Source organism: Accipiter gentilis, chromosome 11 (assembly GCF_929443795.1).
Source record: "Accipiter gentilis chromosome 11, bAccGen1.1, whole genome shotgun sequence".
In the NCBI taxonomy this organism is placed as follows: domain Eukaryota; kingdom Metazoa; phylum Chordata; class Aves; order Accipitriformes; family Accipitridae; genus Astur; species Astur gentilis.
Window position 1 is genome coordinate 23,672,887 of NC_064890.1, and position 25,802 is coordinate 23,698,688.

Below are 25,802 nucleotides of genomic sequence, written 5' to 3' on the forward strand. Positions count from 1 at the left end.
CAAAACAAGCTAATATTGTAGTATAAATGAGAAAGAACCGTGGTACTTTTTTTTCGACAGTCATATTTTCCAAATCCCAAGTGAAGCATAGCATGCTTCACATGACATTCCATCATTAAATAAAGAAGTTCTAATGAAAATAATTGAGCAATGGCTGCCCTTTCTGTGTCACTTCGGTATGACCCATGAATTCAGGCAAGTCACTATTATCAACTTCACAAATATAATCAAGCATTAATCCTACATCAGTAGCTCATTATTTTTAAACTCAACTTATTATTTATGACCAATAGGTTGACTTAAAGGATTTAATAGGGTGCTTCTTGGGTTTTAATGAGTGAAAAATCTTACTTTAGAACTGAGTGAAAGAAGACAGAGTCCTGTCAATATATTTTAATAATGCTTCTCTTAGCACTTCGAAATTTCTCTAAGAAAGAGAAACATTTCACCTTTCCTTTTATCTTTTTCTTTTTGGGCTGGAGAAATAATATTCCCCCAAAATATCATCAAAAGATTTGTAGGAATTAAAGCTGAAGACATTTCAGCAATAATTTGATAACAGCTGAACAACCTGCTGATTGAATGGGTTATTGCCAATAAGGCATCTAAATGGCTAAGCTTGCTGTTTATTTTACTGAAGTTGTTAGAAAAGAAGTGTGTCATACAAAGGCTAGCTAAAGTACAGCTAGTAAATCAACTAAGCTCAGCAATTCTAGTACTGATGCAGTCATCCTTTCTGAAATGTACTTTAGTTAAAATTAAATCTTTCAGAATGGGCAGACATAAGAGGTAAAATCAGTTTTGCTCAGTTTTTGAAAGTCAATTCCTACTGAAGAGTAGTTTAGAAGGTATAAAGCAAGTATCATGAAGGTAACCTTTTCTTTCTATGCCACCTGCAGATGAGAACTGTATTTTTTTTCAGAAAACTGCTAGGGACACATCTGGGATCAGCTGCGGGGGAGCAGCAGGAGCAGCCCTGATGCTGCCACTGTCCAACAGCCCCTGAGCAGAGCAAGCAGAGCCAAAGGGTTGCAGCAGCACGTCCCATCCAGCCAGCGATTGTCAGGCACAGATGTTCTGTCCGAGGTTGATCCTGGAAGTGCAGTCACCAAATGTGGGCCAGGCACCAAATGTGGGGCTGGTGGCTGAGCCAAAATGGGGCTTCTGGGCCCTTGGGTGGGATGAGGGGGACCCAGGGAAGTCTGGTCAGGTCCTGGCAGCAGCAGCTACGAATACATAAAGCAGACTGACAACAGGTCAAGATGCTGCTGTGAGGTGACTTACATCAATATGACTTAACTTTCTTACCCTCCCAAAAGTGGGTGGCTGCATCTCAACAGCCTGTGGTACCCCACAGGATCAGGCATTATTATCCCAGGCTAAAAATTTAATGGCTGCACACTAGTGCTTAAGCTAGAAAACCAGCCCTGTTTCATTTACTAATGTAAATGTGGCCAACTGTGCAAGAAGAAATCTACTTCAGTAATATTATTTTAGATTCAAAATGTGTGCAATTGAAATCACCATCTGAGCCTGGAATCCTGTAGAGGGAAATTAAAGATCCTAACAGTACGCCTTTGTAGACAAGAAAAATCCAGCATAGTTCTTAAGTGTTGAATTCATTCCTTCAGCTGAAATTTCTGAGCACCATTTATCATTGGCTTATTTAAGGAAAACCTCACATAAATATGATTTTCCTCAAAGACACCCTTCTGAGAACCTTCAGCTATCAATTAAAAAAAATGGAGGTGTTTTTGAGTGATTTCAAACAAATTAAATCCATCTCCCGCTTTGAAACTCTAGTTTTGTGTGTGAGTGCTTATCTATCTATCTGTCTGTCCAGCTATATAGATACAGATCTGTGTAAACTTGATCTAGCAACTCAGACATCTTAGCTTGCTGTATACTGCAATGGCAAACAAATGCATGTATTCAAATTTGATGAATGTATTAACAAGGTATTCGGGTTATGGAGCTATGTACAATGAAGTGGACTTCTCTGTTTTGCCTGCTAAACCTTTTAATTCTGCCTAAAACTAAAAGGACATAATTGAATTGGTCTCCTAAAAGCAGCATTAAGTTGGATGCTAAGAGTTGTGAAATGTCTTAACAAAAGTGAGAAGAAACTAATCTAAAGCAATAATATGAGCAACTTGGGAAGTAAATAATTTTATTTGAATGCTCCTTAAAAGCTGATAGATCTACTGCACACAGTGATTACCTGAAGCAAATGGTTAGTGAGTACTGTTTTGTGCATCTTTTGTGTTTCTGTGGGATTTCCAACTATGTTACCTAAATCATTACAGAACAACTATACTAGCTTGGCTGTGATCTTGATAGAGTTTATTTTCAGTCACTGTGGATGTCATGCAGTACTTAGATATGACTTAGACTTGCATAATTTGATTTTCACAAATTATTGCTAGTAAAGACCTGGTTTTGCTCATTCCAAAACTAGACTACTTTGGGATCAAATTTTCAACCAGCCTTATAAGATTATTTGGCCTTACATGGCTATTCATAGCCAGACTTTTAACTGGTTAACTTGAAAAACTTAAATTTTACTGAAAGGTGGTACTAGTTTTATTGTATTTCCCAGAAACTGTATGCCAGATAGGTGCTGTGAGAGCTTGGAAGCAGAATCTCTAAAATTTGCAAAGACATCTTTATTAAGGCATAAAGTAAACTGCTCTTCTTTTAAGTCTTAAGGTCACATGTCTTGAAGAAATTTTCTGTGACAGGTTGACAAAGATTATATTTTCTGACAAAGGACAGTATTCTGTAGACTCTGTGGTGATCTGAAATCTTTTGGCTCACATGCTGGTCGTTTATCAATGATTTCCACATTGGTATCAAGAAACAGGCTGTCAGATTCAAAAAGGTGAGGAATCTGAAATGAAGCTGAATGCAAGCTCTCTCTGTCCAGCTCAGAAAAGATACTAATTTTATAATAGTAATCCACTGTATCTGTCTTACAAAAGTTACAATTTAATTAACTAGTGTGTTATCACGTTTTAATTAACAAGAGTATTATCAGCAAATATCTACTAAAAGGCAAACCCAAGCAATCCTTCAGAACTGAAAGAATAAAAAAAGATGTGCTGTTTCCAGTGAAGTTACACAGCAACACTTCCAAACAGTTAAATGAATCAATATTTCTTTCAATAATGTAGTGTTTACATCAAGAACCTAAGTGTAAATTTCTTGAATCCATTTCCATTGTCCAAAGTCAGTGAAAAGTAAAAAGTAAAAGCTTAAATGAAAACATGGAGTCAGAGCTCGGAAATCATATATTTAGTTTTTTAATCTTTGTATCAGGCTTAAAATATTCTGCTAAATATTTACTTCATTTGCATTTGATACAGCTTGGTGAATCACTATCCTATGAGAAGGATAGTTATATAATAGATTGCAAGGAAATCATAAATACAGGTGACTTACAGTGGATGAATCAAATCAAATCAAACCAAATCGTTAAGTTTGGAAAAGACCTCTAAGATCATCAAGCACAACCATCAACCAACATCACCATGCTCACTAAACCATGTCCTAAGGTGCCACGTCTACGCATTTTTTAACACCTCCACCACTTCCCTGGGCAGCCTGTTCCAATGCCTGACAACCCTTGTGGTGAGGAAATTTCTGAACCTCCCCTGGTACAACTTGAGGCTGTTTTCCCTTGTCCTACCACTTGTTACTTGGAAGAAGAGACCGACACCCACCTCACTACAACCTCCTTTCAGGGATCTGTAGAGCGATCAGGTCTCCCCTCCGCCTCCTTTTCTCCAGGCTGAACAGCCCCAGTTCCCTCAGACACTCCTCGTCAGACTTGTGCTCCAGACCCTTCACCAGCTTCATTACCCTTCTCTGGACACGCTCCAGCACCTCAGTCTTTCTTGTAGGGAGGGGCCATGAAGATTCACCCTTTGTATCATATATAAACATAAATACATTGTACTTATATATAAATGAACCTTTATGAGATTTACGGTATTGCGAAACCAAAGTGTATTGTTGGAGAGTCCTAGTCCTTTCATTAAAATAGATAATTTGGATATATTTTTAGAATAGGTATGAATAAATATTTTAGTGAAAAAAAGATCTTGCTTGCTGATGGTGTTTCTGTTTCATCAGGGCAAACAGCAGATTTGTTTCACTTAGTTTTTCTCTTTTCAGAATATATTCCATCACTTAATTCAAGTGTTTGTACGCTTAAATTTACCCTGTCCCTAAGAGGGACATTAATCTTCCAGGCAATAAGGAGTGACCTGAGTAACCCTGGAGAGCAGGGAACTTGACACTAACCAGCTGAGACTAGTAGTAATCTCATGCTGTGCAGAAGGTCTAAGAGAACAGTCTGCAAGGTTAATGTGTTAGTACTTCAAGACAGTGTCCTAGGAAAAAAAAAAAAAAAGTAGATAATTAAATCACCCAGAGCCACAGGCTATTTTGTGTTTCTACTGTCATTATGATGATAGAAATAGACTAAACAGACTTTCTCTTTTGAGAGTCTGTGCTCTGATGAATTATAAGGGCTCAAATCAAAACAGTGCTTGCCTGTGAACTTAATGCAGTTAAACAGCAGTAGAGCAGAGGGATGATCTGAAACTCTGCCCTGATGAAGTGTTTGTGTCTCCTGGTAGCAGAAATGGTAACTTTGCTTAATGTGCTGCTTTCCTAGCATCAGTAGGACAAGACATAATAAATTTACTGTTTATATTATTATCAATGCTAATGATGATCTCGAGAGTAGCTTTTGTTATTGTGGTTGTATGCCGGGATCTGTTGTTTTAAATTAGAACAAAATTTTATGTAAAAGAATAAAAGGTTGAGTGTCTTAAAGAAAGTCTACGGTTTTTCTTTAAGAAGATTCTAGAACAAAGAGAAATAAAATAGTAAGATGCTTTGATTCTACTAATAGGGACACTAAAATTAGTAAAAAAACCAGCTCTCAACGTATTCCCTCTCTTAAATATTGACTTGTTTCAGCAACAGCTATCAACTGTAGAGTCTTAAAAAAAAGGTGAATCTTGTCATTCATTTTATTAGTTCTGTGTGTGATGTTGCCAAAATATTCTGACTGGAATAGAAATTAAAAGCTACCAATATTCTGGTGACACCAGGATTGTCAGGTCCATCTACTGATAAATATAATTACTTTTGAGTTAGCAATTGAGAACTCTGGGCTGGATAAAAAAATTGGTCTTATCTCAGTCCCATGAAGGCAGAAGTGATGCCAGTGAGTACACTAAACCACTTACGTACTAATAGGAACATGAGTGGACCAATGGGACTATTATGAAGTGTCATTGATCTTTTTGTCAGAGCTCTCATCTATATATCAAGTCTGTGTTTCGAAGAAGGCCTCCTCAGCCACAGTTCTCCTTTGCTGGCCTGTTGTTCACGTGTGGCCTTTGGTTTTGGCTTGAGGAACAATACAATGGGCTTTCTGCAGACTGGTTGTTCAGAAAACAATTTTGGAGGTAAAATCTTGAAAAAGGATTAGCAAGGTATGGTTATTGATAGCACTCAGGGAGAGTTTTACCTAAGTACAAATCCTTGCATAATACTGATTTTGTGTATCACTTTCTAAGATCTTTGGTACTGTTTCACTGAAACTAGACCAATTTTACAAGTTCACTTGCAGTTATTCCAGATCATTGTGGGAATGTATTTTAAATAGAGGGATTTAAACCCCAGTGCTCCCATTGCTCCTGTTTAGCCTCCATCCTGAAATGATTTTGTGCACGTCTGCCTGAAAACCTTCTAAATGAAGCAAGGGCAAGATAGGACCAAATTTGACCTAGGCAAAATCAGCCGTTGTCTGGAGATTTTGCCGTGCCCCCCTCCACCCAGCAGCCTGGAGAGCCAAGCTGGTTGCTGCCAGCTCCCCTGAGAGTTACAAGAAACCGTGGCTTTAACTGAAAATGAGTGAAGTCATTTGTGGTTATGGCAAACGCTGTTTCCATCCTTTTCATCTTTTGGTGACAGTGTTAAGAGCAAGCCTAGTGTTTCAGAGCTCTACAAGATTTCTGTCTTTCTCTTTCTGACTTCTCTTTCTGTGGCAAAAGTGGCCCATCCTGGGGTAGCAAAAATTCATTTTTGCCTACACCGTTGGCAGGAGTATTTTGGTTTTTCTTGGCTCTGCTGTCTTGAACTAGCTTTTCACACTGGCATGTCACAGGTCCTGGCACTGCTATTCAAAGATTTTCCTTCCAAAGTAGCAAGCATTCAGTCATGACTGTCTGGTCTCCTAGATTGCACTGATTAACTGCAGCCCACATCTTCAGTACGCTGCCAGACCTGTTTAGTCATTTTGTAATGGTATAGTCATTTTGTAATGGTAATTACATAGTTTATGCGCAGCCTGACACTCACATACATTTTCCATGTCATGCTGGCAGACATGTATATTAAGTATGAACTGACCCTTTGTTACTGACGGTTCTTATCATGGTTCTTATCACAACTAGCTATGCTTTCATTTCTTATGAGCAAGAACATATCAAGAGTTATTTCCAGAAAGCTCTACAACAAGTAAAGTAAAATAAACACAGGTCAGATTCTGCTGTTACTCCCTATGCAAAGCTGCTTCATTGATTTGTGAGAGATTTATTATGGGATAATCTGTTTTATAAAATAATCCCCACCAAAACATACATAGTAAAGGTATTGGTCACAGACTCTGAAGCTTTAATAAATGTATATTCCTCTCAGACAAGAAAAAGAGAAAAAAGTAAGCAAATAATTCAGTATATATGGTTCACTCAGTGTGTGCATATATATCATGTACATTTAATTTTCATCTTTTAACATCACTTTTGAGAAGGAATCAGTCTACCATAGATGATAGTGCCATTTGTATCTTTATATCTTTACATTTCTAAGAACAGGATTTTTTATGGCAGTGGAAAAATGTGTAATTGAGCCAACTGCATCCTGTTTAATGAATCACCAAAATATCCGGTTTTAATACTCTTTATGTAGAATACTTTTTGTTTGCTTTTATTTTTACATTGAAAAATTATGATAACTAATAAGGATAAATTAATAGGTTTATTCACCAAAAGAAGAAAATAATCTTTCAGCTATCACCTCTTTCTGCAACTGTTACTGGCCAAATCTTCCAGTGATCAATGTGGAATGGCATCACTTGGATTTCATTAAGATTTCATTTGTTTTCCTTCAGCATCCTAACCAAATGTTATGTATAAATCAAAGGAAAATATAGAATTCTGAAAATGTTCTTTTCATCTAAGGGACCTGTTGATAAAGTTCCTGTCCCTCTTTGTTTGATAAGGGTTTCTTGATGTCAAGGCATTAAGAGGTTGAAGTCATAAGAGAAGATAACTGGAGGCTTTTTTCACATTAAAAAGCTGCGATGTATGTTTATTATTTAATTTAGTGAAAAAAATCTTTAGTTTGCTATTGAATTATTTCTCATGCACAAAACAGAATCGCTTTGTCCTCATGCCTTGCCTTATTTTAAACAAACAAACAAACAAACAAATAAAGAAATGTTTGTATTTATCATTCTCCATGGTGCTTTTTTTTAGTAAACTGGCTTCTCCAGAGCATTAACATGTACCTCTGGATGGTGCTACTGATGAAGAGAGCTGCAGCCTAAAAAATACAGATTTCCAATTGTCCATAAAGTCAATGAAGATAAAAAGCCTGAAGAGACCACACATTTATAGCATTGCACAAGGCACTAGTTTCTAGCTGTTTCTTTATGTGTTGCCTTGTTTGTGGGGCCATAATTACATACTGATTACAGCTAGAAAAAACGTCTCTGTTATTCTGCATCCTGAATAGTAATTACTGTGTTACTGTGTTTCACTCCCATCCCTTTCTTTTGCTCTTTCTGAACGTTATCAGATCTATTTTAGGTTTTAATATAGCTTTTGGGAAACATAAATTACAAAATATTGTTTACATTGTTTACAATGATGGTCATCTTGTGAATTATATATCAGCTATTGTATATTACTAACTAATTAACTTAGTATAACTAAGTGCATGTACCCATGAGACTGGAGAATGTTAAAATGAAAGGCTGACCACAGCTTTCCTGAGCTATATGATCTAGGTTGTGTTTGAATTTCTATCCCTCAGGTGCCCTTTCTTTGATTAAATTAAAATAGAGAACATCAGAATCGGTCTACTGTAAGGAAGCAGTCAGTCTACTGTAACAGAAAATAATGCAATTTGTCTTAAAAAAATAAAATTCATGTCCTTACCCCGCTGGCAGTCTCACATTACACCAGACATAATTTTGAGACAAAATTGGAGGGGCTGTAAATCACCCTTTCTCAATTGACTTCCATTGGAACTGAGCTGATTTAGGCCAGCAGAAGAGATGAGTGCCGAGAGCTCTGAACGCTCTCAGTCATGAAACAAGTCACTTGCAGATCATTAGGCTGGGTTAAAATTGATCTTACCAAAGTACGTTTTGGCTTTTCTTTCTGTTTTTTAAAACTTTGGTATCCACTGAAGTCACAGTGAGTGAGTTCTTTACTGATTAAAATGTTTGAAAGATATTTAAAAAGGGACCAAGGTTCTCACCACCACTTTCCATCAGTAAACTGTTTTTTTCTTCCCACTGTCACAGAACTCCAGCCTCATGGGAATGAGTGAAAAAGTCTTAGGTACACAATTCTTGCAATAAGTGATGCAGTAGTTGCAATAAAAAGCATCCAACCTGGCAACACTAAATGTATTGTACCCTGTCTATGTAATATGTTCTTAAAAATGCAGATATCTTACATGATGAGGTCAAATCTAGTAATATTTTTCATTAAAATCTACCTGGTTTTCTGTTTGCCTTGAACTCACCTCTCTTAATCTCTCTCAAGGAATGAGAGAGAAATCAGCAAAAGGCCTTATTGCCAGAACTCTTGTTATCCAAACCTGCCTTTTGGGTCTGGAGACAAGGTGAGAGGGGGGTAATTCTTCACCTGGGGTGCCCTCAGATCTCCCTCCCAAATGAGCTCAGTCTAGACTGTTGTGGATTTCCACGTGCTCATCTGCATGAGCATACGCACTTGTACGTATGCATATGTACATATGCACTTGAGATTGTTCAGTAGCATTGGCTGGGACATTTTTGGTGCAGTGGCATCTGAATATTGGATCACCTGATATTTCAGGTTGGAAGGGACATCAAGAGGTCTCTAGTCCAACCTCCTGCTCAAAACAGGGTCAGTCTGAGGCTGGATCCAGGTGATTCAGGACTTTATCCAGTCAGGTTTTTAAAACCTCCAAGGATGGAAAGAGACTGCGTATGTTCTCTGGGCAGACTGTACTGCTGCCTGAGCATCCTCATTGGAAAAAACCTTTTACCAGACTAAACCTCTCATTTCCAGTTATGCCCGTTATGTCCTGTCCTTGCATCATACACCATTGTGAGGAGCCTGACTCCATCTCCCCGTAGGCATTGGGGTTTGCTCTTTGGGGGACTTGGCCCCAAAGCCATTTCTTCTCAAGGCTTAACAAACCCGTCTTCCTCAGCCTTTCCTCACAGGGCATGTGCTCTAGCCCCCTGAACGTCTTGATGGCTCTCTGCTAAACTTGCTCCAATTTATTGATACATTACTTATATAGAGGGGCTCAAAACACATTTACACATCTAATGTACTGGTGAAACACTTAAATGATTTTGGGGCTTTTCCCATCAGTCTGTACACTAAAGGTTATGATACAAGTTATAAGAATAAGGAGAAACGAAAAAGCCTTGGTAAAATGAGATCAAACTGCACCTGGTAAATTGGAACATGAACTGCACAAGATTGTGGCATTCTGTGGAGGAGTTTTGATTTCTCCAAAAGTGTATCTATAATTGTAAAATGTGCTGTAAGGAAGTAGATGGGAGCATTTCAATTTTGTTCAAGATCAGGTGAAAAATTACTTTTGACCAGCCTTAGGTTACTATAATAGACTTATGATAGTATAATGATTATCACAGGTGGTCTTTTCTTTCAATGCAAGAACCAGAATACCTAACAAGTCATGTCCTTTTTCCTTTGATTTCAGAGTGCATGAGAACAACCAAGCAGGTGTTCACTGTCTCAGTGTTACAGTGATATGTACGCACTCCTAAAGATTTGCTTTTTTGGGTACATATTGCCAGTAGAAATCACTGATGAAAACAAAACTTCAGGCTCAGAATACTGTTATAAGACTGTACAGTGAATTGCAAGTCTGAAACCTTACTGTGCTCATAACAATTCATGCTAGGGGCTTTGCTGATATAGGTATGTAAAATATGACAATGTGAGTACCTCCTATCAAGAGAAAGCCTGTGCTTTAACAGTACTTTGCATATTTATTGTGTTATTATTACTACTGTACTAGCACCTAAAGGAGAGATTTGATTCCTGAGAAAGTCCTTAATCACTAAGACTTTTAAGGAGAAGATGAGTATCGGATGTCTATATTTTGTGCTAAACTCAGTGTAAATTTGGTGTACTCAGATGTATTCATTGGATTCATCCCCTGTGAGGAATTAAACTTGTTTGTACTGTGAATTCTAGACTGCCCTTGGCACAGTGGAAAGGCCCTCAAATCCGCAAAGTGGCTCTGTGTTAGCTGTGTGACTTAATAGAAGTTCAGATACTTTAGTAAAGTTTTGAGATTTGAAGGTGTTTATGCAGTTAAGGATGTTTTTGACTACTTTTTAATATTAGATGCCTAAATTGTACTGCAGGGACCTTTATACTTTTCTGGGTGTTGTTTGTTGCTTAGTCACGAGCTTCTTGTTCAGCACTATCTAATTTAGCATGTCTCAGCCAAGATAATTCTCAAATTTGCTGCAAAAGCTCTGACAGCATATCTTCTACCCTCTACCTCCAAAATACCATCTCCAGACAAGTCTCTTCCTCCTTCCCCTCCTCTTTTTGTAGATAATTGTCCTGATTCATACAAAGGGAGCAAGTAGAGCAAATCGATTCTCTGTGTCTGAAAGGGAAAGCACTGTCAATGAGGGAACTTTTCTGCAAGATTGTGATTGTCACCGTTTTGCCCTGCTGAGGATGGGATATGTGCAGCTGTAAGAGTGCTGCCAATGGAGTGTGTGCAGCAAACCTGCAAAAGGAGCAAACCCCTTTAATGTCCCTAATTTAGCAATGAAGCCCGTCCGTTCTAATTAGTTTGTGATTAAAGAACTAGCTATCTTCTAGGTTGTGGGAAGAGTAGTGTTTGTGGGTAAACTGGCTTCCTCTTTTAGATTGAAATCCCCTTCCAGAAGCCAATTGTCCATGTCCTGTTCATGGCATCAAGCAGTCCATTAACTAGCTGCTTAGTTCTAATTTATGGTGCTCTTATTTTTATTAGGTCCTGAAGAAACACCTTTAATTAGAGTAGTGGGGAAATTACAGATTTTCATCTATTGTAAATCTTGTGTTTCAGCTGTTGTCTACACAGCTTGTAGAACAAAGTGGTGTTTCGCCATCTCCAGAAAATCACATAGGTTTACATTGACAGTAATACATGATAAAATTACAGCCTATAGCAGTTCAGAGTTCTTCAACCCACGTTTTACATTCTGACCGTCAAAAATTGTCTTTTGTCTTGCAGAATAGTGAAAAATGGAACGAAAAAAATTATTTAATTTTCTGTGACATTGTAACATTTTTTTCCTACTGGTTCCACTAAGAAAAATCAGCTATTTCTTTTCCTCATCATGCCTTACTTGTTGCAGTGTGATAGGATCATTAAAATGGGACACAGCAGGACGAGACAGTGGATAGGGCAAATGGAAAAGTTAATGCAACATTTTCTTCAGCTTTCAATATTGTAAAAAGTTACTGTTGGATCTTTTATATGCTTAAATTGGTAGTTGTCCCTTTGCTGTGAAAAACATTCTTTCTTTCCCTTATTTTTCGGTTGCAGTTGAAAAAATCCTCCCCACTGTTGCTTCCTGAAAAATACCACTCTATTTCCACATAGGAACTCTGTCATGAGTACTTGAATCTTGTCCAGCTCCAAAAATTTCCTCTTGGAAGTTTGATACTGTGAATACAGACCCAGTAGTAACTCATAGTGAAATTATTTTAAGATTTATTATTACATTTATTTTCATTTTACATTGGTTTTCATTGCATTTGTCTTGAAATCTTTTTGCAGAATTGTCTCCTTAGCGTTAACATGCAGCCCTGTGAATTAATCCAAATATGACATATATGCTCATAGTCAGTCCTTGCAGCAACTGTAAGAAAACATAACAACTGCATTTTTTTTCTGCTGGATCTGAGACTCTACCCCATAGCAGCTGACTAAACAGTAGATAGTATGTGAGATACTGGTTTACACTAGCAGTAGGCTTCATTTGAGGACTGCAAAGTTATCACACGGACCTGCAGTAAAATGTGATTAAAGAGCACTTGGATGTTGACAGAGTAAGAAAAGGAAAATAGTGCAGGCCACTGAGAATGAGCAGGAGCGGTGGGATGAGTGGGCTGGTGGCTGAGGGAATCTCGGGTCTTGAGTTAAGGGAGAGTCACCCAGGGTGTGTGGAGTATCATGGGGGCAGAGAAGCTAAACACTGGAGGAGAAACCATCCTCCAATGGAAATGCTGGCTACCACAGTGAGTTTGTCCAAGGCTTGACAAAAGGGATATTTTATTCTTTGAACTGTTTAAATTCAAGATTAGCAAAAGACCCATCCTTTTCTTTGGTTGGGATTTATCTTGCATAATACTAGTTCTCTAGGAGTTCACTATGTAGTCTAAGCTAGTCATGCATGAAAGCCAGTTCAGGAGGGCACTTCAACCTGTTCTCTTAAATGCTTGTTTTCAGTGAGGGCAAGTGAGTGTTCTTGGAAACAAAAAAAGCTTTCATTAGGTTAGGCAATTAACTATTAGATCACTAAAGCTGCATGAGCTGCATCCTGCCTAAGCAACTAACTGCAAGGAAATACCACAAGCTGATGAAAGCTGCTTTTCAAGAGCAACCAAAGGTATCCAGTACTTGATGTGAAATCATGATGTCAAAACACTTAGTCTGAGTGGGAATTCACAGTACATTCCACATCTATATCTAAATTCTCTGCATAAACAAGCCGTCAAATATTCATTGCAGAAATGGTCCTGATGGGGAGCTGCTGCCCCTTAGCCTGCAGACTTCAAGCCAAGCCAGAGGAGATATCCATCACACATGGTCCTCATTTGATGCAGGAGCAGATTATTCAGCCCAGCTCTCTGATATCAGAGAAGGGGCTCCTTCTGTTGGCTCAGCCGAAGCCTTAAATTCCTACAGAGGGGTTAGTAACAAGTATCTATAGGTGATGAAAGGGGCATAATAACATCTCAAACTGATACTTTTTTTTTCTTTGGTAAATAGTTGACTATGAACTCTTTGCAGCCTAAATTGGTCTGCTTTTGTGGAGCTTCTCATCAAACTAAAGGAAAATGCTTAAACCTCTGGTCAGTAGTAGTTAATATGACTAGTTTAGATATTGCAATACTTTTGGTGAAGTCTTGCTGTAACTTAACTCTTTAGTCTCCAGATTCATACCACATAGTGGCCATAAGTACTTATGTGCCTGGATACATACCTCTATGTCTGTTTATACTTCTAACAAATGCTTTCCAATTGCAAGAAAGGGCTTTCTTAAGCAGGATCTCAATCAAGTTTGTAACTAAAAATAATACTCCTGAGGACACAAGTCCCTAGGATTTCTGGTCTGAAGCTTAAACTGAAAAGCTTTCATGGTCAATAAGCAGAGGAAAGTATTTTTACACATACTGTTGCTATGCACTGAAGGTCCTCTGAGATTAAATGCTAACAGACAATGAATAAATTCAGTTGTTTGTACTGAATCTTTTCTTTTTGTGATAGCCATTGCTATAGGCCTTGGACTTATACACTGAAGTCTGCATTAGAAGTGCTTGCAGCCCGTGGGATTTTAGAGTGATATCAGGTATTTCCACCTATGTGCCTGGACTAGTACACTAGTAATTTCTTCCCATAGTTAGAAATTCCCATGGGTAATCTGTGTTAGAAAATGTAGATTCTGTCTACAGACTCACCTCGAGATCTGAAAAGATAGCCCTTTTTTGATTTGGTTTAAACTTGAGAAATTCAGCAAAATATTTGGTTGTCTATTTATGCTAACATTCACCTGCATACTGACACTATTCCAAGAGATAAAGAAATGTGGGATTTCTCAAAAATTTTGTGTTCTTTCTTATCATACGTGCCTAAAGGAGCGTGCTAGGCTACCAGGGTACAGGACTGAATTGCTTAGCATGTCTTTGGATCCCAGTTATAAAATGAACAGAATACACAGATATGGCAAATTTTCATAGGCTTTATAGAAGTTGAAGTAGGGTAGAGACTGACAAATGCTTCCATGTTATTGCATTCTTTTATCTGCTGTTATTAATGAAAACATTTATATTTACGGGTATAGAAGTTCAAAGCAGAGTCAAAAAGGTTGACCTAACTGAGAGTTAAAGTTCGAACAACACTTAAAGTGTCTTTGATCAAATAGTCCTTAGATCTCTGTGTTAGCAAACAGTAAGCAAGCTTTCTCCTTTATCTTCATGTTATTTTGTTCAGAAAGCTCAAGTAAAACTTCTGACATGGTTTAATTATGACAAATACGTCTCTTTTTATAAAATAATTAAAACATTTTTTCCCTGTACCATTTTGATTTGGTCCAAGATCAGTAAAATAACATTCCTCATTCATAAATCAAATTGACAACTTTTGAGGCTGAAATTCCCTATTTTTGTAGAATTTAGGGAATGGTAATTAATGGTAAAACTTACGGTTTTACATTGAAACTGAATTTTGTTTGTTACTATATACTGATAGATGTAAAGTAAAATCTTAAATCTGACAAATATATAAATTGAACTTAGTTCTGCATTAGATTTTTATTTTTATAACTAAAGCAGAATAGATATTAGAGGGTTATAAAAGTGCAATACCATAGTAAGATAGAATCAGATCAACTGCATTACTCTAACACATACTGAAACTAGAAATACGAGGAATTAAAGAGACAGTGGATCACTAACACATCTAAATGATATATGGTACAAAATTCGCAGAAATATAAGGCTCAGGCAAAACTGAGATGTGAATCTCTGACTTCACTGTCTTTTCTAAAATAAAAAGAGAAGAAGCAAGAGGGGACCTGAGTGATATATAAATGACTATGTAAATATTTAGGAAACCTGCAAAATGCATGGAATGAATTGTAAAGAAAGCTTTGCAAGACCTGACTGTGGTTTTCTCTATGGCTTGGAGAAAGTCTAACAAAACCTATTGTGATATCAGATTTATCAATTGCTATGGATCCTTGCTTAGTAATGCAAAAGTCTCTCTCCCATTTATCTAAACTTCTACAGTGTCTTCCTTTCTGCAGGTATTTCTGGAGTGATTGTGTGCTCTCAGGTTGTCAGACATATTGTAGCTAGAAAGTGAACCAGTATAGGTGAGCACATCTCTGCCAGAGCACCATTTTTAGAGGGCAGATATTTACTGGCAGGGACATTAGTAATGCTCTGCCTGCAGTTTCAAAGCTGCAATCTGCTGATAAAAAGGACATGTAACTTTTTAAAACTTTATGCCCAGCTTCGAGTTTTGTACACACTAAATAATATACTCCTACCTGGGCAATTCTATTGATACTGACTAGCCTGAAGGAACTATTGCTTATCCCACTGTAATTTTGATACACCTTCTCTTTTAAATGCATGGTGTGGTTCTTAGTGTGGTTGGCAGAAACCATATCCAACGGTGTCTCCTTGTTATTTGAATGCAGTGGTTACTGTTTAGCCTAACATATTCATCACGGCAAATCTTGGCTCAGCAAGGTGGTATTTTACACAATACTGCCGCTGTTAGATGTAGGAGACTCAGGTTTTAAATGTTTGAGAGTTCTGAATGCCTGTGTTCTCCAAATCTATACGCTGTTTTAAGGAGCTATAATTAAGTGGTGTGAAGGCATTAACTAGAAAAGGGAAAGTTTTTCACTCTGATAACAGCATTCAAACTGTTGTTAAGGTCTCTCTCAAAGCACAGAAATGAGCAAAAAAAGAATCTTCTATTTGCAATGCAACTTCGGTTTGTTTTTCTAAGAGAAAAAAACTCTAGTAAATGTCACATATAGCAATACAAACAAACCCCCCCAATATGACTAGAATAATGGTTTAATTTCACTTTGATATATACTATTGTGCATTTGTTAGAAGTCTTTTGCTGAAACAAATTTCTGATTTACTGTGAAGGTCAGGAAAAATGTTATGGTATTTCCAATGAAAAATATTTGTGGGCAGGGGTAGAATTTTTAAGGTACTTCATTTAAAGAAACAGGCAAACAAGAAAGCTAGTTTCCTATTTATGGTGATGTTAAAGTGAAAATTATTGAAACATATTCACTTATGTGAAATATTCTTTTTGCTATTTTCTGTTTGAAAAGTGTCACAAAGATGTGAGTTTTCAGCTCAGTTCCAGGTAGGAAGTGTTTTTAAATCTCCACATTATTCTAGGGGTTGAAAAACTGTTTATTTCTCAGACTTTTGCTAATTGGTCTTGCTGTCTTCTTTTTCTTTTTCTTTTTTTTTTTTTTTTTTGTGTGAGTTGGTGTAGAGAGGCATAACCCCAGAAAAATTACATCAAATGCCAGTTCATTAAACCACAAAACCACATCTGTCAGTTGTTGGAGGAGAGTAGACAAACTGCTTCATTTCACTAGCATTGCTTCTACATTCTCAATTTTCTGAGAAAATTGATGTAATCCTTAACTTCCTCTCTGAATTGCTTCCTAAACTGACACCATACTATTACAGCAGAGCCACAGGTTTTGTGATGCTCTCTGCGAACTAACTCATGCACAAAACAAGCATCACAGTTACCATGCAGCTATTACAAAACTCAACTCTCCCACCGTAAAAGTATATCATCCCCTTAAGTTTGAGTAACAGAAGATGATGATTTCTACTGCATTATTTGTTCAGAGAGAGCAAGCTCTGTAACGTGTGAGGAAAACAGTTGAATAATCGGGAAGACTTCAGTGGGAGCAACATATGCTCCTGGTGCTTCCTGCTGAGCCTGCTGAAATGGCTTACAGTTACAGATGCCAACTTTCTGAGGAAAAAAACTGTTGCTGCAAAGGTGGGAAGTTCTAACCAATTCTGACAAATAGAGGACTATCATGCCTGAGCTGAAGAGTATTGGAGCTGCCTTACAAATTTTTGTGATTTAGTTGTGATTGTGATTGGCACGCATAAAAAGATCAATCTCAACAGAATAATATTTATCTTTGATTTCATTTGCTTCCAAGTGCAGCTTAAGTAAAACTGTTTTGTGAGCCAAGTCATGGGGTAAATAATTTAGCACTGAGAAAATAATGTGAATTGTAACTGTGAACTGAAAAAATGTTACTAGATATCCCAAGATCCAGAGTTGTCAAAACAGAAGTTCAGGAAAAAACCCAAGAGTTGCACAGATTCACCAACTGTCTTTAAACAGTAATTATGCACAAGCATATATAACAAAGGCAGGTAAAGGGAAGCAAATAGAATAAAAGCTGTTCATGAGTAACCCTTTTGCTTCTTACCATTTTCACAATAATTTGTGTTGTCATTTTTCTCCCTGCCTCCGCATTACTTGTCCTCCCACCATTACCCCAGAAAGATTTCTCCCCTTGTTTGGAGCACAGTCTATGAAAGAGCTGATTTGTCACTCAGCACATGCAAGAGGGGATAGGGTCACAGAGGAGTGGATGGGAATGTGGAAAGGAGGGAGGAGTAGAGGCTCTTGGAAAGGGATCTTTTCTTTCTGGTAACAAATCCACAGTTAGGAGATTCCTGACCCTCTTACAGTAGGACTTCTGTCACTGCTAAGCTAACTGTTCACATTGCTGTTCCCCAACTGAAGGACAAGAAGTGCAAGTCTTTTTTTTTTTTTAAGCTGGTTTTTTTTTTTCCCCGGTAAATACTAATTTTGACCAAAATTACCAACTGTAAGAGTAAGATATGTAAATCAAGCAATAGCAAACATAGAAATAAGTGGCTTAATATAGTATAAATGCAAATCTATAGTTGGCAATTGAGTTTTTCAAGCAGACATAAAGTATTGGTCCATTGCTAGATGTATCAATAATCGCACAGAAACATTACAAGTATTACATTAATATTTTTAGGTTACTAATATAAAAGATGTAACCCTACCAGATGATGATGATGAAAATGTAATCTCCATTTTAATTAAGTGAAAGACTATGACACATTGCAACAACTAAAGGTGAGAGTTTTTAAAAAGAACATTTTATAATTTCCACCTGAGAGTTTTCAGAGACGAAAGTTGGAAGTTGTATGGGTTTTTTACTTTGATTTTGATAAGCTTTTGAGAATTAGTACTGCAAGAGAATGGAAGAAGGCTTACACTGAGCCAATATTTGAACTGAAAATGAAAAATGATCTAGCCAGTTGTGTTCCAATCAGTCCTAGACAAGACAAAGAAAAAATTATAATAAAGGAGAATGATAAGGAAAAAAAAGCCATTGACTAGTGATTAGGAGACAACACCTTGAAGCATCCTATTTCCTACTTGGAGCTCTAGTTACCTATTCCTACTTTCTTGTCTCTGACTGTACTATTTTTCTAAGCTTGGAACCTGAGCTTATGATGATTATTCTGCCAAAATTAGGATCCTATTCCCATGCACACTGCATCCCTATACCAGGTATCTCTATTCCTTTAAATGATGCAGCCCTACTCCTGTCTTCCAAACCTGTCTAGTTCTCAAAACCTTTCTCAAACCCCGCACCCTCACAACGTTGTTCCAATCTGAAGCTCTAACCAGCTGTTGTGGACAAGGTCCTTGACTTCAACCTTTGGTCTTCAAGTAGCATAAATTAAGATTCTTAACTAGATATATGGGATGGATTCTTGAAACTATAGAAATAATAATGAGAACTAATGTTGGCTGCACTTTTAAATAAATTGCTTTCAATAATGCTAAATGGAAACATAAAGATTTGTGAGACAGCGGGGATGGGGTTGCTGAGGAATGTTAGGTGAACTGGCAATTTCCAGAAACAGAGCAGTTAATATTTTTTCCCCTATATCACAAGTTACAAACCAGGTATATCCGTTTGCCTCATTTAGAATTTTTTATATTCTTAAAAGAGCAATAACTAGGAACTCTGCTCTGAAGTTTTCCTGTTGCCATGGACTTATACGTGTGCAGAAGTTACTTCTACGTATGCTTTAAGATAATCATTAAGAACATGGTTTCTAAAACTTAGATGAATTATACAATATTTATCACCTAGCAGATTAGTCCCTTGCTGGTGAGATCAGCAACTTAAGTTCTGATTGTTTAAGATAGTTGTTTGTATCCCACAGGTGATATCATCACCCATGTAGGAATTCATTATCTTAGCTATATTACATTAATCTTTATTTACTTACCGTGTACTGTTACTAAGTTTTTAATTAAGACACATTTTAATTTATTGTTGTAAAGGCCTAATTTCTCTTGATTATACTCCCTGAAATCTCTTGATTCCCAGTTCATACCTAGGGGATTGACAACGTTGCCTAATTCGCCTTCCCCCCAGACTAGCAGCCCCAGCCACATCCCTTTATCCACTTAATCCACGTCTCACCTTCCTACTGTTATGCTCCTTATCTTTCTCTGTCGTAGCTGAGCTCCACCATCCTGAGCAGGATAAGCAATTATTCCTGCAGCACAGAAACTACAGGAACAAAGGGGGAAATGATGAGAAGGTACGGAGGCAATATCTCTTGCAACAGCCCAGCTTGTCACTCTTGCTCAGGAAGTGCAAGAGTAGCCGTAGCAAGACTTTCACCTGTACAGGCTCTTATAGGATCATTCCTGTGGCTCACTCTAGGGTTCCCAAAAGAGATTTCAAGTGGAAGGAGCCAGGAACAGCTGACACTTTTCCTGTGCTAGTGTTACACCTCTCCTAGCTCTTCTCTAGTCCAAGATGATAACATCAAGTACATGCACCTATGTATTTTCTTCATTGGTCAGGGAAAGTCTTGACATCTTGCTGAAATTCCTCAGAAGCTTGCACTTCGCTAGATTGGAAGACCTGCTGGAAAGCACCATGGCACATTTCCCTGGATTCCTTTGTTTGGAGATAAGATTAGGGAGGGGCCATGAGAGCCCACTGCTTGTCTCGGTTCTTGACACACTGTCAGACCACAGGAGTATCAAGTGCCTGGCTTCAAGAGTTGGGAACATCATCTCATTCTTTTTGATAAAGACACAGCCTAAGTAAATTATCTGGAGGAAAAACTGTAGGATGAGAAATTGAAGTGATCATTAAGAAAGCATTAAAACATTTCTATTATGAGATACAAATTGTTGTATTCTTTCAAGTCACCAGTGTGAAACATGCCTTGTAGTGCTGAGAATCAAGCTATAAATGAAAATGGTATTACTTGATATACAAGTCTGAAGAAAAATGATAATCATGTCTTCCAAATGTGTAATATTATCTCTGTAGAGGCTGACCATGTTTATGGCTTAGACAGTATACATCATTTTACTACTATACATTAACATTTATTTAGGGCAGTGTAATGTAATTTAAGTTGATGAGTTCTTGTCATCTTTATAAATTATTGTTTCACGTGTTTGAGAATTCTAGAGAGAGAATATGAAGAGAAACCTCAAAAAGAAAGATCACATAATCCAATTTGTTGGGTTTTGTTAGTTATGCAAAGCACAGAGACTCTTCTTGTCTATTGCCTTCTGGGTTTGGCAGGTTTAAAACTGATAACTCTGTGATGTTCCTCACCCCTTTGTATGTATGGAAACACATTCAGTCCCAATAAATCAAATTTTTTCTCTGTAATTTATATGATAAATTACTTTATGATCACATATCTGTGAAGAGTAAAGGTAAAATGTTATGCTGTGGAAGAAAGTTATGCAAATCCCATGTGCGTTTAAAATATAGTATAACACAGGAGAGTATTATACTGATGTTTCCCGTCTTTTAAAATCTGTACCACTTAGTACAACGTACTTGCTGAAGTGTTTGCAACTTTTAGTGTTCTACGCCTTAGCATTTAGTACAGAAAGTTACTTCCCTCTGTCTTCCACCAACACCTCACTTTTCAACATACACATCCATCCGTCTGATATGTGAGGGGAATTATGTTTAGCCTGGCAATTAAAGCAGATATATCTCCTTCAAACTCCTCCTGCCCTGCCCATCCTGTTTAGAGGATGTGGAAGCTCTGGGGAGCACATACAGGTTACTGACCGCTGTGTGCCTGCAGCAGTTCTGTAAACCCTGGCCTTCGCTTGTTGTCTGGCAGTCGTTAATAAGGCAGGAACAGTTAAGGTGGGGTTCATGAGCTCTACCCATCACATACTGTTGGAAGCTAGTTCCCAAATGAAATAAGTTAATAAAATTGCAATCTAATTAAGCTTCATGTCTTCCATCCCTCATATCTTCTTTTATGTCTGGGCAATGGGTTGCAACTAATTGTGTGATTTTTACCATGTGCAAGGAAAAGATTTTCTGTTTGTTTATTTGCAGTAGTGTTGCGCTATTTGCTGATTATTTGCTAATCATTAGATAGCATGTCTTGAAAAGTGCCTATGAAGTTGTAACAAATCACAAAAATGAGTTATATGCTTTCCTCTCCAAATGGTTAGTACCTTTTCAAGAGGTAGTGATTTTATTTTTTTTAACTAATCCCTGAGGAGAAATAAAAGTACATCATGATTTTTCAAGGCTTTCTATTGCTCCCAGTGCTCAAGGATGTTTAAAGCACAAAACACTACTGTTTGTCAGATTACAAATTTGTTCATACATTATCATTGTAATGCGAGATGGTGGCACTGAAGTGCAGCAGGCAAACAGAAGAAAGGCTTCTGAGCATACTCCCTGGCTTTTTTTTCATGTCATCTGGGCTTGCATACTTTGTCTAAAGAAAAGATCTCATGTACAGTATATTTTCAGACATAAACAAACAATGCACTTTTAAAAACTTGGATACAACAAAATTGATATCTTGAACTGATAAAAATCTGTGTTTAGAGATAAAAAAGAAACAAAAAAATAAGATATAGAAGGTTACAATAAAAAATATGTATAAACTTTTGGTTCATTTCTAGATAGTCTTAAATAATGTGAATGGATTATTTTCAAACTGATTGAATTGTCAATCTGGTAGATAAGCTGGGTATTTATTCTTGTGTCCACTGAATGTAGATTTCAGCAGGTCAGACTTCATGGTGAGGTCTGCAGAGCCTTCTTTCCCTGCTAAATGAAGGTTTTGAGTCTTTGAAATCAGTGGCTGAATTCCCATATAGGGCACGGGATTTCATGTTGATTGTCTGCTTATAATATAATTTTTCTGAACTTTATTTTTCAACTTTTCTACTTAGTACTATCACCTATGAATGTAAAAGGTTCTTTGGATTTGGACATAAGATGATTAATGTGGGCAATTCCAGCAGAATAAAAATTTCATAATGTATTGATTTGCTCTGTATTCCCTCTGAAGGAAAAATGTCCCCGTAGGAAATAACAGACAGTACATGGTTCTCAATGTGAAGCATAATTCACTAGTAAATACAGGAAAAAAAGTCTCAGAATAAGCACTTTTCAATATGGAGACAGATGGCCACATCACTTGGCAAGCATTCAGCTTTTTTCCCTGACATGTTTAAATAATGTTTATCAAACAATAGACAGGGATAAAAATCAAGGTAGCCTTAAATTTATCTCAAACAGACTGGCAGGCTGCTGTAGAAGTGTCCTATAAATAACAATAAACAGCTGTTGAACGAAAGTCAATAAGGTGGAAAGGGAGTTTTTCTATTGGACTGCAGAAATACATGTATCTGTATTTCCTTTTCTTGTAATGAAATGTTCTGTCCTCTTTCCCAGCCCAGAACTCAACATACTGTTTATATACCTGGCACAGTGTACAATGATTAGAGGCAAAAACCAGATGGCCATATTTTTCCTTGTCTTGTTTATTTAGGTGATAGATAAATGAGTCCTAACTTTACATATCAATCTAACTGTAATTATTTATGTTCTACTGTGAATTTTTGCATGCAAATACTCATGCACATACACACACACAGAAGCAGAAGTAAACTGCCTCTTTCTCTTTCTTCCTTAGGCTTAGAAAGAATTGCAAGAGATTCAGCCTATGAGCAAGAAGGAAAAGTTCAGTTTGTAATTGATGCGGTATATTCCATGGCCTATGCACTACACAACATGCATAAAGATCTCTGTCCTGGATATATTGGTCTATGCCCAAGGATGAGCACAACTGATGGTAAAGAACTACTTAGCTATATCCGGGCAGTAAACTTTAACGGTAAGTTACATGTACTCCCCGCCCCCCCCCCCCCCCCCCTTTTCTTCTTTAAATGTTTCAGAAGTGACACGATTTGTTTTCTTATTTATGTAGGATACTTTAAGGCACAGTGGAAAACAGGATTAGAGGCAGTTCTCATTTAATCAGAACTGTGAGTTTTTCCACCTGCTTTGAAACCCCAAGTGTATTTATCGTTTTAACATTAAGCTGCTCCCAAAAGAGGCAGATGTTAAAAATAAGAATCTGTCGATCAAAATATTCCAGTGAAAAGGTGCTATTGTGGAAACAAGTTGAGGACTCATGCAGTCCTACTGACAGATTAAAATCCTTTGACAGAGGTTGCTTGTGTGTTTGCAAGAGAATGAATTAAAAAAAAATACCCTTTTGAAAATTGCCTTCTTCTGAAATTACTGTTAACAATTTCCTTACAGAAGTGAATAGTGAGGAGTTTGCTTTCAATTTGCATATTTAAATCTCAATTAAAACACTCACTAGCAGTTCTGGCTTCTTTTCCATTTCATTGTTTCTGACTCAGTGATTTAGCGAGCTTTAACACAACTGCAATATATATTTTTAAACAACACTACATAATATTCTGTGCAGCTGGGATCTGCCTGCTGGGGAAATGTAGTTACAGATGCTTATGCTGTTAACAGTAGAGGCCAATAAAGAACAGGATTAAATTATGTATGTGGAATTGAAAAGGGTAGAACATACTTGATGGTGAAATAAAGTTGCTGCAAACCTACATTATTTCATTAAAGTCATAATTATTGTAGACAATATTTATCATTATTTTACAAAGAAATGGAACCATATTCTTTGCTGTGTTTTGGTTGCTTTTTTTTCTCCACTTGGGGGTAATTCACATACTAGACATGCCTTCTAACTATGCAGTGAGAAGCACTGTCTATCACAATTTATTCCAATGACCTCAGCTGCCAGCCTTTTTGAAAAAAAGTACAAGGTCATTTTGAATTTAGCTTCTGAGTGGAAGCTTTTTTTGCTTTAGGTAATATACCAGACCATTTGGTTGATATGAAAGTTGGCTGTAGTTCACAGTTTTTTCTTCCAATGTAATTTTCATGAAAAGGGAATCCCTGTCTCCAGGAATATAAAGATAGAAGTTTAAATACTTCTTTAGTGATTTTAAAGACCTCCTGGAGCAAAACATGTTGCTAGCAAATGGGAAATACTGTTATGATGACAAAGGTAGGCAGCATATTGTAAGGTTTGCAGTGATAATTATCTACATTCCTAGTAGATATTCTTCTGAGTATGTGTTGTTAAAGCACAAAGAAAGTGATGTATTTTCATTTGGTGAGCGTGGAAGTTTAGCATAGAAAGGTAAGCTGTACATTTTATATGAAACCTTTCTTTCCCTAGATTGTTGTATTTCATCAATACCTGTCATGGTTTCTCTGGCTGACTTAAGTATTGCAACAAGGGGAGATGAAAGAGTGGGATAAAGCATTCTGGACACTAATGAAGAAGTATCTGTTTTTGAACTAGTGATTTACTGAAGGAGGAAAAAAGAAAAAAAGAAAAAAAAGAAACATTTCTGTGAGGTTGACTTTCTCTCCCATGGCATATGTTAACTGTTCCCTGTACTATGCTAGTCCACATTATGTACTGGCGTACCAAATTTTGGCATGTGTTATTTGCCCAAATATTTCCTTTTTGTCATCTTGTGTTGGGAGGCATAAGCAGAGGACAGTTTTTAAGCCTTTGCCTTTTCCTCTTACTCCCAAATTCCTGTTCCTCAGGACAGCACTGTCGCTATGTCCGACTTGCTTTACAGAAGTGAATATTTACATAGATTGCCAGACGTCCTGTGCTGGGAGTTGACGGTAGTGTTGTGTGTTGATTTTGACATGCATCGTAGGTTCAGTTGTTAATAATGTAGTATATTACAAGTGAAGTGATACATGAACAGAAAACCTGGCCTTTCACAGCCATTCAAGGTAGCATTTTTCTATCCTAACAATCACAGGATCAGAGCATTGCTGAAGTTGGGAGGGACCTCCAGCAATCACCTACTCCAATGTCCCACTCAGACCAGGATCAGCCAAATCAGGTTACTTAGGACCATTTCCAGCCAGGTTTTAAATATATATAAGAATGGAGAACCCTCCAAAATTCTCTCTGACCAGTGAGTTCCAATATTTGATTGTCTTCACAGTAAAGAAGTTTTTTCTTATGCTTAAACAACTTTTCCTGTGTTTTAGAATTAACCCCCTGCTCTTCAAGGTGATAATAATTTCTAGTATCAAGAAGTAACTGGCATTTTTGAGACAGGCAGTTTTTCTTTTTATTCCGTATCAGTTTCCCCACATGATTCTACCCTTATGCATATTAAACCAACTTCCTGCCTCTCTTAATGCAATATATCCCTCTTAACTGAGGTAGTAATGAGTGGGTGTAAGTCCAATTAATATGCTGTCATATTCAACTTAGTGGGTTTCA

The 25,802-nt window shown here is 37.3% G+C and overlaps 1 protein-coding gene across 5 annotated transcripts in view; it reads left to right on the forward strand.

Moving 5' to 3' along the window:
* The window catches only part of GRM8 (glutamate metabotropic receptor 8), a 358,666-nt gene that overhangs the window by 203,049 nt on the left and 129,815 nt on the right, over positions 1 to 25,802 (forward strand). For all 5 annotated transcript variants that reach the window (XM_049814189.1, XM_049814188.1, XM_049814193.1 and 2 more), the window contains one exon: positions 23,136 to 23,336. In XM_049814189.1, coding sequence (XP_049670146.1) covers positions 23,136 to 23,336 — 201 coding nt within the window. The remainder of the gene's footprint in view (positions 1 to 23,135; positions 23,337 to 25,802) is intronic.